This window comes from Maylandia zebra, linkage group LG20 (genome assembly GCF_041146795.1).
Source record: "Maylandia zebra isolate NMK-2024a linkage group LG20, Mzebra_GT3a, whole genome shotgun sequence".
Lineage (NCBI taxonomy): Eukaryota > Metazoa > Chordata > Actinopteri > Cichliformes > Cichlidae > Maylandia > Maylandia zebra.
The window spans coordinates 6,326,098-6,342,389 of record NC_135186.1 but is presented as its reverse complement, the minus strand read 5'-3'; the positions used below and the strand labels follow the sequence as shown (position 1 = coordinate 6,342,389).

Genomic DNA, 16,292 nt, shown 5'->3' with positions numbered 1-16,292 from the left:
GCTAATTAAGATAAAACAAAATGCACTAAATAGAAAACACTGTGGGCCACATGTTGAAGGTCAGCAGTAAGTTTAAAATCCTGACTGCACAGCTTGACCTGATGGCCAAGCGGTCAGGGCGCACACCTCGTGATCAAAGATGCCCTCAGCAGCTGAGTTGCCCATTGCCTCTAGTTGCTGCATTTCATTAACTTGCTCTCGTTCCCATATCTATCTATCTATCTTGGAATAAAAAAAAAGTATTTAATTACAGATGACTTTACTTTTACAAAGTGAACAGAGGCAAAAAGGCAGAAGAAAAGATAAAAGAACTCCTGTGTGGCTTCGGTTTCCTGCTGCGTAGTCATTATGAGTTGTGGCAAAGGTAGATTCAACAGTGGAGGGACACGTGGGTGTGAAAAGGATGCGAGGGGGCTACAGAGGGCATGGGAAAGTAGAGCAGTGTAGGGTGTGGGACGCAGGCAGGGAGAGAGGGTGAGGCTGGTAAAGATAACATAAGAGAGATAATGCTGTTGCAGTGATACAAAATAATATGACGCAGCCTGATGCAACACCGTTTGCATTCCCCTCCAATCTCCACTCCAGTTTATTCCTCCGCTTCCAAATAAAAAAAGATAAACAAAAATACGGAAATGCTACGCATGCATGTTACACAAGCTGAATTTAGAAGCTTTAACGAGGTCTGTAAACAAATCGCTTATGCATGCATGTGCTTTTTAATTTCATCTTTTTTTTTTTGATTACACATTCTCAATCTCCTCCACAGCTCCAGAGGAAGCCTGTCATCATTACTTCTCAGATGTAAAAGAGCGCTCCATTTTTTTTCCCAGCTAAGACACAAAAATCTCATGACCTTGGAAATTTACATGATTATAACAGCGAATTATTCCTCTCTTTAACGTGCTGCATTCGCAAGCATGGCTCGAGTCTAGACGCCACACGTATGACAATCTCACGGCGGTCGACGACTGTATGCTGAAGTTGGTAAACGTGTTTGCGTTTGTGATGTGCGGTGTGGTGTGTTTACGGTGTGTATGGCTGTGTGTGTGTGTCCTGGTTTCAACTCTGCCGTTCTTGCACTCTCACATTATCATACAGAGCAGACGGAGTGCGTGTGTTGGGTAGTAAAACTCTCCTCTGCTCTCTGACAGCACTCCCCCCTACGCACACACACACACACACACTCACACACACCTCCCATCTCGTCTCCTGCTGAGCTCCCCGTGTGTAATCTGTAGACTGCACACGTACACTGCTTACCTGAGTGGGACTCTCTCTGCAAGTGTACAAGCTTGTGTGCGTGTGTGTATCTGTGTGCGCGCATGCATGCACGTGCGGCAGAGGGTGAAGGAGACGGCAAACACGAGAGACCAGGTATGAGGTGTTTTCTGAAAGCTTGGCTCGGTACATGCAGAAAACACGCTTCTTGAGAGCGAGCGTTTGCAACGTGTGCACGAGCGAGCCCGGCACTGTCTGCCGAACGTAGCTCCAAGACAATCCTTGTGTCTGTCTCCTACTGTGTACAGCTGACAGCAATCACCTGAACTGGAATGAACCGGACTTACGTAACTTTCCCTGTGAAAGCCACGGCTGGCCTGAGAGTGAGGAGTTGGGTCATCCAGGAAGCAAAAGTTTATAGCCATTTCCTCAAAGATGAATATAGGGGGGGGGGAAGAGAAAAAAAGCTTCATCGTGGTGACTTACATTTACATCTATAGTTCTAATTCATCTGCAGGTTGATGATTTTGAAATATTTTTTCTCTTCTCAGACATATCAGAGTTCAACCAGCGTACTACAAGTGGCTTTCTGGCCCTAAGGTGATCTTATACTGGACAGAAGCATCCTCATTTGCAACAATTAGTTGTAAAAAGTTGGAAAGTGATTTGATCAGCCTACTAATCTCATTATCTGTCTTTACATTTGTTTAAAAAATTGCTAGAAAGAACAACAAAGAAGTAAGAAAATCCTGATAACAATGACATAGCGACACCATGTGTTTTGTTTCCTAGCAACAAGAACACAAGCCCTGGCATGTCTGAGAGCCAGATCAGCTTGTCAGCTTCCAATGGCAATTTAGTACCTAAAAAAGGGAGCTACTTCAACGTCCTCCAACAAAGCTGAATACTTTGCAAAATGTGCAATAAATATGTTCTCAGTGGAAGTGGAAACAACAAACCTTGAGGCAAAAATATAAAAAACGTTGAGCACAACCAGCCCAAAAAAGCATGTAAGCAGATGTTAGCAGCTATTGATGTGCAACAAAACTAAATAAATAAATGTAGTGCTGGCTACTTGCACTCCAAATGATGGTTTCCCATCATTTTTACGAATTGTGCAAAAAAGGAGAGATTTAAGCAACTGGTTAAAAAGTTCAGCTCAACGTTCTCAGATAGAAAATATTCTTCAATTTCAATTATATTGTGCAGGTGCTTGATGAGATACAAGGTTAAAATCCTTTAGTTTAGCAAAAGCAGTAACTAAAGTGTTAAGCACTTGCATTATCTTTCACTTGCGGCTGCTTTTGTGCTTACATTTACTTTATTCAGTGTCACAACTATTGCACTATGAAAAGGCCATTCAGACACAACACGACAGCGACACTGGTGCTCTCTGAAATCCACAAGTAGTGATACCAATACTTTGTTTCTAGCCTTTAACATCAGCATGTAGCCCACTTAATTGTGCTATATAGATTCTTGTTCTGGAAATAAAAAAATATACTTCAAACATGCACTATAACAAAAATGGCGGAACCTTTTTATGTTGAGCGCCAGTGCATATAGTACATTTGATTGTCATCAATGACAGCAGCTCATTTGAAAAGAAGGATAGAAAATGGCTTTCAAATGCTGCTGCCAGAAAGCAGCAATCCACTACAAAATGCTGTTCAGTATTTCCCCCCCTGTATCTTCATAAATACAATTATCTCAAATTTGTATATTTTGATACAATTTTGAGGCTACATCGCTCACTTCTACGAATAAGTAGGCAAATTGTATGTCCAGTGATGAAGGAAAGCTAAATCATTCATTGCTAAATGTAAATAACATTAAATATGATTTGGTGCACTCATGTCGGAATATATGCGTGCTCTTTTCCCTTCACGTTGAAAGCAGGTGGACACCGATACATTTTTTAGGCAGAAACTCCTTTTTCTTAGAGAGTTACAATCATGCTCATTTCCAGATAGATAGATAGATACATTACTGATCCCACAATGGAAATTGTTGTGTTACAGCAGCACGATAAAGTGTAAAAACAGTATAGTTACAGGCACCTTTTTAAGGCCTTATGCTATAAGCTGCAGGAATTTATATATACAACAGTGATAAAAAATGAAGTTAGTTAAACAACAGTAAAAGTTATTTTCTTGCACTCAACTTGAGTCGATTTGGATGATTCACAGTTCAAAATAATCTCTATATATCTTACACTCGACCTGACTACAACAACTCCTTCTTGCTGGCTTCCTCCATATTTAAGAGAATTCTTTCTTTGATTGGCAGCATGTGAACAGCTGCCAATCAGCAGATGGATGAAAAGAGTGAAATGCAGCGTTACGTTAGCTAACATAATAGTCTAAAAGTCTACAATATATTTTATTAAATCGATCTATACTGACAAATGAAAACACTGTGTAGTTTTATAGAGCTCTGGCCTAGAAAGAATCCAACAAAACTCTGGGTTATGTGTCTTGCAAAAAACTCCCTGCACGAGTGTAGTGAACAAATGCCAGAACGTGTGAAAAGGAAAGCGCAACGGCATCAGCATAGCGCCTTAATGATGCTACTAGAATGCAGCTACACACACAAATCAATGAATCTAGCTGTATAATTACGGGATACTAAAACATACTGGCACTCAAATACAACCAGCAGGAAAGGCAGTCATGAGCTGCAGCGAGAGAAATCCTGGATGGTCTCTATAACCCCCGTTCTCTCTATCCGAACAGAAAACTAATTGATTGAATCCTGCTAACTGGTAAGAAGCTCTTCCAACACAACCTGGCTTTTATCATAACCTTTTTGTCTCCGTACCTGGCATGCCTCCGTTCAGGGAACGGTGTGCTGAAGATTATAGACGGGGAACAGACGCGGGGAAAAGAAGAGAGGAGGGGAGTGAGTGAGTGAATATGAGAGTGAAGGAGAATAGGGGAGAGGGGGTTTGGTGGAGAGCAAGTGTTTGGGAGATGAAGATAGAAAGCGTAAGACTGAGAAATAATGAGAGAAGAAGAAAAATGTTCTTGCTCTCAGAGAGATGAATTGGTTGATAGTTTGCAGACAGCCTTTCCAGTGTCAGGAGAAGGACTATATCCATTCCCTTCTTTGCTAATAAGGCAGAGAATCCCCAAGACACAACCGCAGGGATCTATTCATTTGTCTCCAATAACACAGCCACCTTTCTGCTCATATTAGCCAGGATTTGCATAGCTACATTTGCATAAGGATTTAATAATGTCATCTGAATGAGACGAAATGCATCTGTCAATCATTCTTGGTTCACTAACAGGGTTCTGTGCTCTTCTGGGTTACAACTGGTTCAGGGTTATGCATTCTGATCACTAGCATTATGAGTGTGTGAGGATATGGGTGTGAAATAGCATAGAAACCTGAATTAAGTATCCAGTTTCCGTTTTCAGTCCAATCTATTCCCCTACAAATCCCCTAGCAAATCTAGGTTTAGCTTAAAATGTCTAAGATGTAAAACATATAATCGATTCGACTGATATAAGATACAGCATTTAAAGAAGCATGTTGGACTGATGCTTAATAGAAGCGGGCAGTATTCTGAGCTCTAGAATAAAACTACAAACTTCTACCTGGAGGTTTATTTTACAGCATCTAACAATGACCAAACAATGTCGATTATCTCCAGTCCTAACAGATGATAAACTTCATCAGTGTCTGTATATAAATCTTCAATTTGACAGTTAATCATTTAATCAGTTGAATAGTAAAGGAGGCAAACAACTAAAATCGAAAAATAAATGTAAAAATGCAAGAAAAGTTTTGCCGTAAAAAAACAGCCTTGACTAAATGTCAATACATCCATCTAACTGTACTATAGAGTTTAAATAAAAAACCCCACAAAAAACTAACACACTGGATAGTGTGTATATATACAACATTGTATATTGTCGCAGTTCAAGGTTGTGGAGTCTGCCTACAGATGATTCTGAGACAGGAAAGACCGGAGCTTGCTGGTTAACAGCGAATGAACCTTTAAAATAAGAGGACGAAGATTGTTTAATAGTAAATCACTGACCATGTCGTTGTCTTGAATGAATGAAAAAGCTAAAATAAAGTACACTTTGATGAACCACCCAGTTTAATCTTTATACTAGGCTGGTAATGTACCACATGATCAGACCTGGAGCATTTTTGGATCCTTTCAGCTTCGCTATAAATTTGACATACAAAGATGCTGAAAGACAGACCTAAATAAATCATTGAATAAATAAAATATTACAAAACTGTTAGCCATCATAATTTGTGAAAAAAAATTCCCATTCTGAAATCAGACTCACATTAGAACCAGTTCACCTGCAGACAACAAGAACAAAACACAGTTTTTATATCCTGTCCTACCTTCCATCCGCTGCCTGCCTCTCTGTAGTAAGGGAAGTTGTCGCAGATCCACTGGTAGATCTCGCTGAGGGTCATCCGTTTGCGCGGTGAGCCGTTGATAGCAAAGGTGATGAGGCTGGCGTAGCTGTAGGGCGGTTTACCATCTCTGTGCTGTGCTGCTTCCTCTTGGTCCAGTGTGGTTCCTGGGTCCAAATGTACCATTTTCTTGCCAGGTCCGTGCCCGTGATGGTGCCCGTGGTGGTGGTGGTGCCCGTGGTGGTGGTGGCCATGGTGGTGTCCCGTGTCGGCCTTCTGAATGGCTGCCCTCATGCCGAGCTGGGGAAGCCAGTCCATTGAAGTAAGGCTGCTCTCCAGCTCAGAGGTCATAGTGTTTGTCTTGTCAGGGGTCAGGGGTCAAAAGGGAAGATGCACGGCTCAGGGACTTGGCGTATGGAGGATCTCCTGTTGACTCACTGAATGGGTTCTGTGCAGCAGTCTTGGCTCAAGCCTAGAAGAGCAGGAGGTTTATTTACTATGTCTATTCATCTCCTTTAGCTGGAGCAGAAAGAACACTTGGCAGACACACACAGATGTTAACTTGCAGAATATTCTCCGCATACAGTGCAGCGCTGTATAATGGAAAACTAAATATTTTGGCATGTTGCTCACTTGTTCTGTCACAGTGTGAATAAATATGATATGCACCGTGAGCTATGGATATGAAAAAAAACAAACAAACAAAAACTTTAATCAAATTGTTTCATTGCATTAATTATACAGTGATAAGCAAAGCTGCATGGGGGACTAGGTAAGAGTTAAGTTTCTTACTCTTCCCATTCCTTTCCATCTTTCTTTGGGCCACAGCATCTGAGGAAGTCACCGAAGTGAAAGGTAGAGCTCGTCCCTCGTGCATGTTCACAAGATCTTCATTTAGCCTCTGTAATGGCCGCTGCTGCAACGTACAAACACAAACCACACAAGACGGTGAGCTTGGACTGCCAGACATCCTTCATAAGATATTAATATCGCACAACCGTTCAACTGGCCTCGGCATCTGTCCAACCCGATTAAAACTCTTCTCTCTTTTTCTCTCTGTGTTCTGTCTATCTGGATTGCCTCGCACTCTCATTCCCTCCAAAGTGGAAATGGCAATTGGATCTGCCGAGTGACTAAAAGCTGGGGAATTGTTTTCACAAGTGCCTGCCAAATGGGGGGAACAGCTCGGGAGGAATTCCAACCCTCTGGAGGAGCCGAAAGGCTCGTCCCCTTCCCCTCTCTGACTACCCCTCCACACAGACACGCGTACACGCACGGAAACACACACTCGGTGTTCTAATTCTCCGACTCTCGACGTGTCTCACTCTTCTGTCAAGTCCACAACCACCCCACTGCCTCCCCCCTCAGGGTTTCAGGTCCTTGCCAGGCAGACCCAAAAAATGAAACCTCAATAACCCTCAACATTTGATTTTCGAAGCTATTTTTAGAGCAACACTGGACCTAAAACTGTACCTTCTGTTACACAGAGACTGAACTATTTTTTGGAAGTGGGCACTTTGAGCGTGATTCAGGACAAAACAAAGGGAATCATTTGGTACACCCAAGAGAAATTACTCACCAATTGTTCTGTACTTCAATCAGTCACAGAACATTTGTAGATTTGTCACTTTTGGGCTGAGAATGTCATGTAACTGTTACTCATCACAGGAGTGAAGATGCTGCATTCAAACCTCGCTCTGATTCAAGATCAGTTTCTTGTTTCGTGCGAGCACCAAGAACGAACGACATACGCTCTAAGGGATACAGGTAAATCTCAGAGGCCCAGAGTCTGAATAGTTAATAATGGTTGGATGAATTCAATCTCTTACTAATACAGAAATCTACAGCCAAACCTTTATCAACATCCTGCGAAATAACCTTCCAATGTCCTTGAACAACAAAGAGCCCACTGGCCCACGCACAGTCTCCATTCATGCTGTATATAATCAAGGTGGGAGAACTTCAATGAGCCTGCCTACCACCACAAACGTACAGACGAACACAAACCCCTCTGTCTGTCTTTTCACCAATCCCCCTGGAGAGCAAAATATACAAGGAAGAAAAAGAAGTGAAATGCCCAGCTCCTGCAAAACCCTGCTTAATTACACATGGAAAAAAATACATATTTAGCACCAGACTCATCAAGCTAAACAACCCAGGCAAGGGGTGGAGGGGGGGGACTAGTGCAAGGAAAGCGGCACTGACAGAAGAGATGTGCCCGATGAGGCTTTTTGCACAAAACTACCCCTGTCCCCCTCCTCAAGGCCCTGCCACTGTGGGAGAAGCTTCTTCCAACCCCCTCTTCGAAATCCCAGGAAGCTATCTTAATTAGTGCACCTTCTTCTTTTTTTTTTTTGCTAAAGGGAATGTAGCATTACTAGTTGCAGTGGTGCAGGGTATGTGGGGAAGGGGGTGGTGACACACAAGACACAGAACAACAAGTACTTATTTTCCCCTCATTAAAAAGGAGGCTCAAGCTGCAAATCAGCCTGCCACAAGCCTCGACCTGCCGTGGCTGCTGTTGTTGAGAAGTTTTGGGAGCGTGGGCTGGCTGCACGGTGGCACGGTGTAGCTTCACACCGCTAGCATAGTGAGGTGTTGGGATGATGAGTAATAGAAGAAAGCACAGAGAGAAGACTTGACTTGGCTTCTGGGGAGAGGAGCCCTGCTGGGCGGGTAGACGCAACCAATTACCTAGTTGGCTCAGTCAACTGGGCCCACGGTGACTAAGCTAACCTCAGCACTGTGCCTTTTATTTTATGATATCGACTGTGTTTCACAACAGGGATCAAGGAAGAAAAGTGATAACTGGAGAAAAGAGATCTCAGTCACTGTATATCTCTGCAGATCAGGGAGACATCAGCCTTCTGTAGAAATACACTATACTACACCAAATGCATACGTGTTTGAGTGCTAGACTCTATTAAAAAGTGCCAAATACGTTATCAGAAAGGACAGTTTATTCATGACAAGTAATTGTCCATGGTTTTCTATGTTGAAAAAGCAGTGCATACTTTCTAAAATGATGTACAGTGGCAGAGTTTGAGTATTGCTAATGCTCCTTTGGTTCAAATACTTGAATAAAACCCCCCATATAGTTCACTCATGTCTGCCGTTTGATGATGGCATAAAATTTTTCAATAGAAAAAGCACCCCCCCCCCCAAAAAAAAGGTTCTTCTTGTTGCATTACTTCGAATGCGGTGACTGGGCAGTGATGCAAACAACACAATTCCTGCTGATACTTGTCAAAACCTTACAAGGCTGAACTCTGCATCCCTCTTCAGGAAACATCAAAAACAACATACAGACAAGATCTATTTCAAAGAGACTGTTGTTGAAGAGGAAATAAAGGTGGCGATGAAATGAGAAGATTCTGGCAGAGGATCACACAGAAACGGCACGGGTTCATTAAACAGGGTTTCAGTATGGTTGTGCATATTCAGAGACAGAAGCGGTTTGCATTACGCTTAAAAAACAAGATATTTTAGATTTCTTATCTTTCACCCATCAAAGAACAAAAAAAGAAGAATGTAAAATATTAACTTTCTTAGTGTGACAGTTGTGATATATTAGTTGGCAGTTAAAGAAGAGATTACAAGCATTTTTTTTTAAAAAGCAAGGATTTAGACATTTATGAACAAGAAATCTCTTTCCTCCTAAGAATTTAAACGCATCACTCTCTGCACTGTGGATAGAGCTTTCATGACTGTGAACATTGTCCCTTTAAAAGAGTTGAGGGTATGTGTGTGATTGAATGTATTCACCCATTAGACTTTGTAGCTGTGATGCACTCACTCAGCTGTATGCATCACTAACAGCTAACAGTCCCCTGCTGCTAGCAGGCTTTTAGACTGAGAGAGGCTTTACAGTTCTGCATTTTAATAGAGAACTTTGAATGGAGTGACGGGGGATGGGTGAGAGAAAGCGAGGTGGGCTGGGGGGAGGAGGAGGGAGCCAAAAGGAAAGAGGCATCAAAATATTTTCAGAGGAAAATGAAGTAATGACAAAATACCCACCCGGAGCGTGCAGAGCAGAGGGGGTTTCTGGGAAGGACTGCCTTGGCAAGGGTAAGGCTAATGTGTCAAAAGAAAAGTCTGTAGGCACACTGAGCGCTGTCATGTCTCAAAGTGTGGGCCATTCAAAGGAAGAAGGAAAAGGTCCAAAAAACCCGTATTGAACATCTTAATTACTTTCTGCTTCAGCACAGAAAGCACACCCCTGAAAAGGTTCAATTATGAGATATCAAGGCAAATCAGATGCCCTCGCAGTGGCTGTTTCCTTATCCCTCAATGGAGCTGGGTTAAGCAATTATAACTTGATACTGTCTACTTGTTTTTAAAAGGAGACCTGGAGAGGCATCGATGTAACGCACTGTTACACAGTGAGATACATTGAGTCTTTAAAGAAGAGAGTGGTCAGGAAAATGAAAGTTTGAAAGAAAGAAGAAGAAGAAGAAAAAAAGTGGATACATTCATACCAAGGATAATAATTTATTCATAACACTTTAATCATTTTTTTTCTCTGGGTGTGTGTGTGTGTGTGTGTGTATGAAACCTGCTGGCTGGCTCGTGTCAACCGAGTCAATCCGGTGGCATCGCTACTGAAACAGAACATTACTGACTCACACTGTTTTTCTCAAGTCTGAAAGAAAACCTGACTGAAAGAAGGCAAGAAAAATCAGTAGGTTCCACTGAATCCCTCAAGGCCTAGAATAAAATATTTAACTCGCTAAGCCCACACAGAACATTACACCTGAAAACATCTGCCAAGGTAGAGGGAGTTAGCGACCCAGAAGACTTACTAGCACCAACTAGGAAAGAGCTATCAAAATTCCAGATTCTGACAACGGCAAAGTTAAAAAGGCATATTTTGTCATAAATAAAACATAGGAGTGCAGCATTTCGGAAAAATCCCCCAACGAAAGGTCCCGAGAGAGCGATGGGATGCTGTTTGTGAACTCACGCTTCGCACAGTAAAGAGGGCTATAGCACTGCGTCACCACGACTCAAACTACATTCCCACATCCAGCCCTATTCAGCGAGGACTAGTCCTCTTTAAAAATTCATTAATTTACAGCAAAAATAGATTAAAGCGCCCAACTGCACCAACCTAAAAAAGTTTGGCTTGTGAATAGCATTAATAATGGAAGCAAGCATCCAAAAACCTAGAGGCCCTGGCTTGGAGGCATGGCTTAGGTTTTGTTGCACTTTATAATGGAGAGTCATTTACATTTTTAGAAGTATTACAGCTTTTTGATGCTTGTTTATAATTGGATTGTTTTACATGCAAATTGGCTAACAATTGTTACTCATTAAAACCTAACCAGAGTAGCAGAGCGCTCTCAGCTTGTGCAAGATGCAAGCTTTACATCAGGTTAGCAGTGGAAGCTTTGCATCTCTCGTCTTGCAGGCAACGCTGCTGGCGAGTTCAATCCAAATGACGGCCCTTTAAAAGTGATCATCCCCTATCTTATCTTTTACTTATCTTTCTTTTTTCTTTCCCCCTCCAAATCATAGCAATGCTTTTACTAACAGAATCAAAGAGGATTTTGACAAGATAAAAGGATTTGCTACATTCGAATTCAAATTATGTGTACTTTCCTGGGGACATGACAAAAAATCACAGTGACTGGGAGCACTCAGGGAACTTAGAGGGACTTAAAAAGAGAGAAAGTCTGCTCTAATGCCTTGTCGAAAATATCGCCTTCCCAGCCAGACGACGGAGACCGCCGCGTTAGATTGCCAAACATCATCTGCGTAGATATGTATATCAGCCAAAACATAAAAACAACTAAAAGGGGAAATGAACAGCTATCAAGTATGACTAATAATCATCTCATTACAATGCAGCGTAATGCTGGGAAACCTCAGTTCCTGCATTCATGTGTATGTTACTTTCAAATATGCCACCCACTTAAAAATGATTGCAGACCATGCTCCCTCCCCTTTGCTACAGCAAAAGACAGCACATCAGCACATGACGCCTCGCCACATCGGCATAAGAGCTCAGAAGCGGCTCAAGGAACACCACAGAGACCCCGAGGCTTTCAAAGCTCCCCAGATCCAAATCAGATCAAGCAGGATGCTCAGGTACAAGGCTGATGGGGTGGTGGGGTGGTGGTCACCCCAGTTTTAATCTTGTGGCTAATCAATGTATAGCAGCCAGGGCATGACGCTTTTCATATCTACGGGTAACATCGGGTCATCTAAACAATCACTTTAATTATTTAAACAGTTGATTATTGATTTGACCGGAGGTAATTAAAGTGACCTGATGCCCTAGTAACGCAGTAATGGCCTGGTAATTACAGAGGCAGATTAAAGGGTTTTCTTGCTAAACCAAACAAGACCACCTCCTCACCTCTTTTAATAGCTACTGCCACGCTATCTTCGAGCAAGGCAGCTAAATTACAACCCCTCTAGCGGAAGTGTCCACGATAAAGAGTGGAAGATGGCTCTCAGGGATCAATCTGTGTAACAGAGGAGCGTGGGTGTCTGTGTTTGCTAAAAGCATATTGTTACTTATTAAGTTCTTCATTAAGCAAACAGATCTTTCCAGGGTTAAACACCGACCGTCTTTAACAGCACATGTGTAATAAGGCGAGCACACAGTGTGTCTGCTTACAGGCGTCAATGCTGCTGTAAATTCAGGCAAAATATTTTTCCACAGCATGTCAAAGAGATTGGATTTTACTTATGAGCTGCAAAAAAAAGAGAAAAAAAAAGACTGAAATAATGCGTGCTAACACTGATCATGCTGGGTTTAATCAATAAAGCAAAACTCTATATGAGCACCGCCCAGGCACCAGGATGCTGGGATTGATTCTACACCAATCTGCAAGAACAATAAAACCACCTGCCTCATGCGTAAAGTTGCCGCTTGTCCCGACACAGCGTTTCCCACAGATTCTATTTGTGGCAGTAGCAGCGGGGCTTTTCTTTTTCTGTTAATGCATTATTAATTAATAGCGCATATAAGGTGCCTCTCCGCAAACACTTTAATTGCCGCTTTCTGACAAATAAATATCGAAGCAGTATATTTAACTGCCTCTCCAGAGAGCGTTTCATCCCACTGACAGACTCCCAACTCTTCTGACTCCAGCTGTCGATCGTAGTTCTTGTTCTGCTTTGCAGTTCTCCGCCTGCAGCAGACTCTGGCTGGTGTGGCTCTCCAGCTCGCAGCAGAACAAGGAGAACCATCGGCTGCGGTCTAAGATGGTGGAGTCGGAGTAGATCTGACCGCAGGACAAACTTACTAGAGAAGCTGAATGATATCGAAGATGCCGCAACAGCGACATCATCACCCTGATGGTAAGGGGAAAAAATGAAATGGGAAGAACTGGTTAGCAGTGACTGAACTGTTGAAATCAGAGCAGTGAGTACATCACAGATGGTGGTTTTCGGTGGAATGGATGAAAAGATTCAAATAAAAATGTTAAGATGAGACAGGATTCAACTTAACAGCCCACTTTGGACACGGAATCTCTTGAGCTGCCCTGTAATGTCTCGCAGCCGGATGTGGGGCCTCTCCATGATTTGCTCCCCAACATCCCGCTCACCCTTGATGGGACTGGGACCTCCATTTGGGATTGGGTTGTGCTCTGGGCCGACTGTGCTGCTGGGAGAAGCGCTTGCTGTCAGGGAGAGTCATCACTGTGTCGCAGTGGTCGGTCTGAAGCAATGTTTAGGTGTGGGGTATGTGTCAAAGTAATGTCAACACCAGGAGTGCCAGGACTCAAGGTTTCCCAGCACAATACTGCACTGCGATGAGTGTTATTCACTTTTTTCTGTCAGCAGCTTTAATGCTGAGGATGTGTGTATGTGTACTGTAATTTTTCTTTCTTTCTTTTTTTAATTCAACAGGGTGACGCAAAAAGACCAAGTGTAGGTTTCTTAAGAGATATAAACTGCTTAACAAAGCCCACTTTTGTCGCAAATTTGTGGGAAGTTCTGCGTCTCAAACTCCATCACGTTTTAATTGGGAGGCAAATCATTCTTGGCAGACACTGAGAAGAAAGCCTGGCTGCTCAACACGTCTTGTGAAGTCACGCAAAAAGAATATATTACAAGTCATAATGAATATGCAGACAGACAACATCAAAATTTTGACAGGCAGATACGATTTGAAAACTGGCATATGGAGTTCATCTTTATCAAAGAGACTGAAACGCCTGTAGTGCATCCACAAATAGCCCGTTAATTCAACTTTCAAAAAGTCATTACTACACTCGGTTCTTGGCATTGCATTTGCTGACATTGACGATAATTACAACGACCTTTCTGATGATAAAACACAAATCAGTAAAACATTATGAAGGGTTCCTTCTCGCCACGTTTCATGAGATTCTGCATAACGTTTTAATGAGGCATTTAGGGGTCTATGAGTGATCTACTGAGAAAGTCTACAATGGCAATCAGCAGTGAGTGTGGCAGCTGTTCAGCAATTAAAAAGCCAAATTACCCTCAATCAACACCATTTACAAGCACAAGTAAATCTCAGAGCAAATAATGATGAGAGAAATCTGTTCAGACAGCTCTCATCTTGATAGGAATTAGAGACGCATCCAAATCAGGAGCAGGGCTTTCTCTCTCTAACGCTTCCTCAGTCTGTCACACGAGCACGCGCGCACACACACAAACCCCAACTCCCCTTGTCTGAATATTTTTGGCGAGATGAAGTTGTATAGTACTGGCTAGCTAAAGATACTGCAGCATAATGTAAGACAAAGAGTCCTGTCGGTATTAGACGGTTACCTTTGATGTTAAAGCTATGGTGTCTTCATGGGCAGCCTATAGAAAAGAAATCCACAGTGAATGAGCAAAACTGGACCATCACCAAACTCAGCTCGCTGGAAAACTAAAGAAAAGTCATCTGCATGCATGGCTCAAGGGCAGCTGTGTCTGCATCAGCTAAACTGTTAATATCTTCAAGTAGCTCAAATCATTTATTTTAAAGTATTCAGTAAATTCATACTCTCCCTCTCAATATATATAAAGTATATATCAGGGTTAGGTCTTTTTTTTTTTAAGTCTTAATACAATATACATTAAATATCCTTAATACATTCTCTTAAACTTGACACGGAGAGGCTCTGAAATCCACGACCGAACAAAGACATCAGCATCTACAAACACTGACAGACAGCTTCTTACTGACACACTGCCAGTGTTCATATAATCTAAACTTTTGTAAAATACCTCACGCTGTTAAACAATGCCAATTACAAGGAAAAAGGCTCATTTTTCCTTATACTACTTTTTCCTTCCATTGTTATGTGAGCTAGAAGATTAATGTGTTTTGTTAATGCATAGCTGATTCGCTATTATATATATTTATATATCAAACATAAAGCAATTGAACTGCTTTATGGATAGACAACTGCATCACTGTGGAGCTCAGCTTTCTGTAAGCCTCTGCTGCGAGGCTTCATGCTTCCCCTGTTATCACTTCAAAAGTCTTTTATTTTAAATCTCTGACCGGCACTGTCCTCCGCGTATTGCGCGTCCCGTACAATTCACTGCTTGGATAATTGTTCCATTAAGCACCACTTTCCTAACAGTCTTGTAAGCAGACAGCCTGGCTGTGCCGACGGTAGCATCGAGATAATAACTTAGGGAAGTTGACTTTATCCAGCAGACGTGGTATAACGGCACAATGCAACGCTTGCATGCATTCATATTGTCACAGACAGCGAACTTGTCATGGCCTGCCGTTAAGTAAAAAACAAAAACAAAACAAAAACCGCTGGCTTTGAGCACCACCGCTGTGCGATCATTTGTCACAAATCCTAATGAGCAACATATTCAAACATTCTTGTGAACGGACTACTCACCGTCGCACGCGAATACGAGAACCGGCTCAATTTGTGCACTCTGCTTCAAGCAGCTCCAGACGCTGTTCTGCACTTGAAAATCCCCTTCGAAGACAGACACACACATAAAAAAAAGCTCCTGTGGTGCCTTTGCGCTGTCACTCTGGCTGCGTGCGCACGGCGCTCTGCAGGCGTCAAACTGACCGCTGCTGTGGTCAGTCGACAAGTCAAGACTGGAGGACTCGACCCGCTATTCGCATTTGCGCTCATCAACGCAAAGATCCCGGGTCTCAGTGCTCCGCTCGGCTGCTAAACCACCGGAACTACTTCCAACGCCAGCCGGAGCACGTTGAAGATAAATTCATGCACCACAATAGGAAAAAAAAGAAAGAAATCAGATCTATTTAACTAGTTCCCGGTTTTAATATTAATGAGATTCCGCCAGGACATGCCTACCACTGCTATGACTAAAATAAACGCCTAACATATAATTAGAATAGACATATGATTTTAAAAATAGAAGCCCACTGTGCCGTGTATATTTGTTAAATGAGCCTGTTATTGTGGGATACAGTTCTTATCGTTAATACAGGAGCACGCCAGTGACTTTGACGCTTGCATTCCGGTTGGATACAACTAAAGAAAGAGGCTGCCCGCACCTTCCACACGCCAAAAAACTCCAAATTATCTTAGACAAGCAAACATGCTTCAGTATGTTTCCCTGTCTACTTTGTGGCAGTGCAGGAGCTAGATAATTGCATTTAGTGGCGCTTCAGATCACGCTGTTCTGCTCCAGAAACAAATTTGGGGCTTTGTGGTCATGTCTTATCTGTGATAGGTATTCCCCAGTTTAGACTGGATGCCGATAATTTGTTG

The 16,292-nt window shown here is 42.4% G+C and overlaps 1 protein-coding gene across 8 annotated transcripts in view; it reads right to left on the bottom strand.

Annotated features, from left to right (window-relative positions):
• Nucleotides 1–16,073, bottom strand: part of LOC101476151 (forkhead box protein J3) — an 86,426-nt gene extending 70,353 nt beyond the window's left edge. For 2 of the 8 annotated variants that reach the window (XM_076878630.1, XM_004554128.4), the window contains exons 1-3: nt 15,438–16,070; nt 6,397–6,520; nt 5,590–6,076 (exon numbers count right to left, since the gene is read on the bottom strand). In XM_076878630.1, the coding sequence (XP_076734745.1) occupies nt 5,590–5,955 (366 nt within the window). In that variant the 5' untranslated portion in view covers nt 5,956–6,076; nt 6,397–6,520; nt 15,438–16,070. Of the gene's footprint in view, nt 1–5,589; nt 6,077–6,396; nt 6,521–14,358; nt 14,395–15,437 lie in introns of all 8 variants that reach the window. The other 6 variants (XM_076878629.1, XM_076878632.1, XM_076878633.1 and 3 more) reach the window with 6 other exon arrangements.
• Nucleotides 16,074–16,292: the final 219 nt, after the last annotated feature.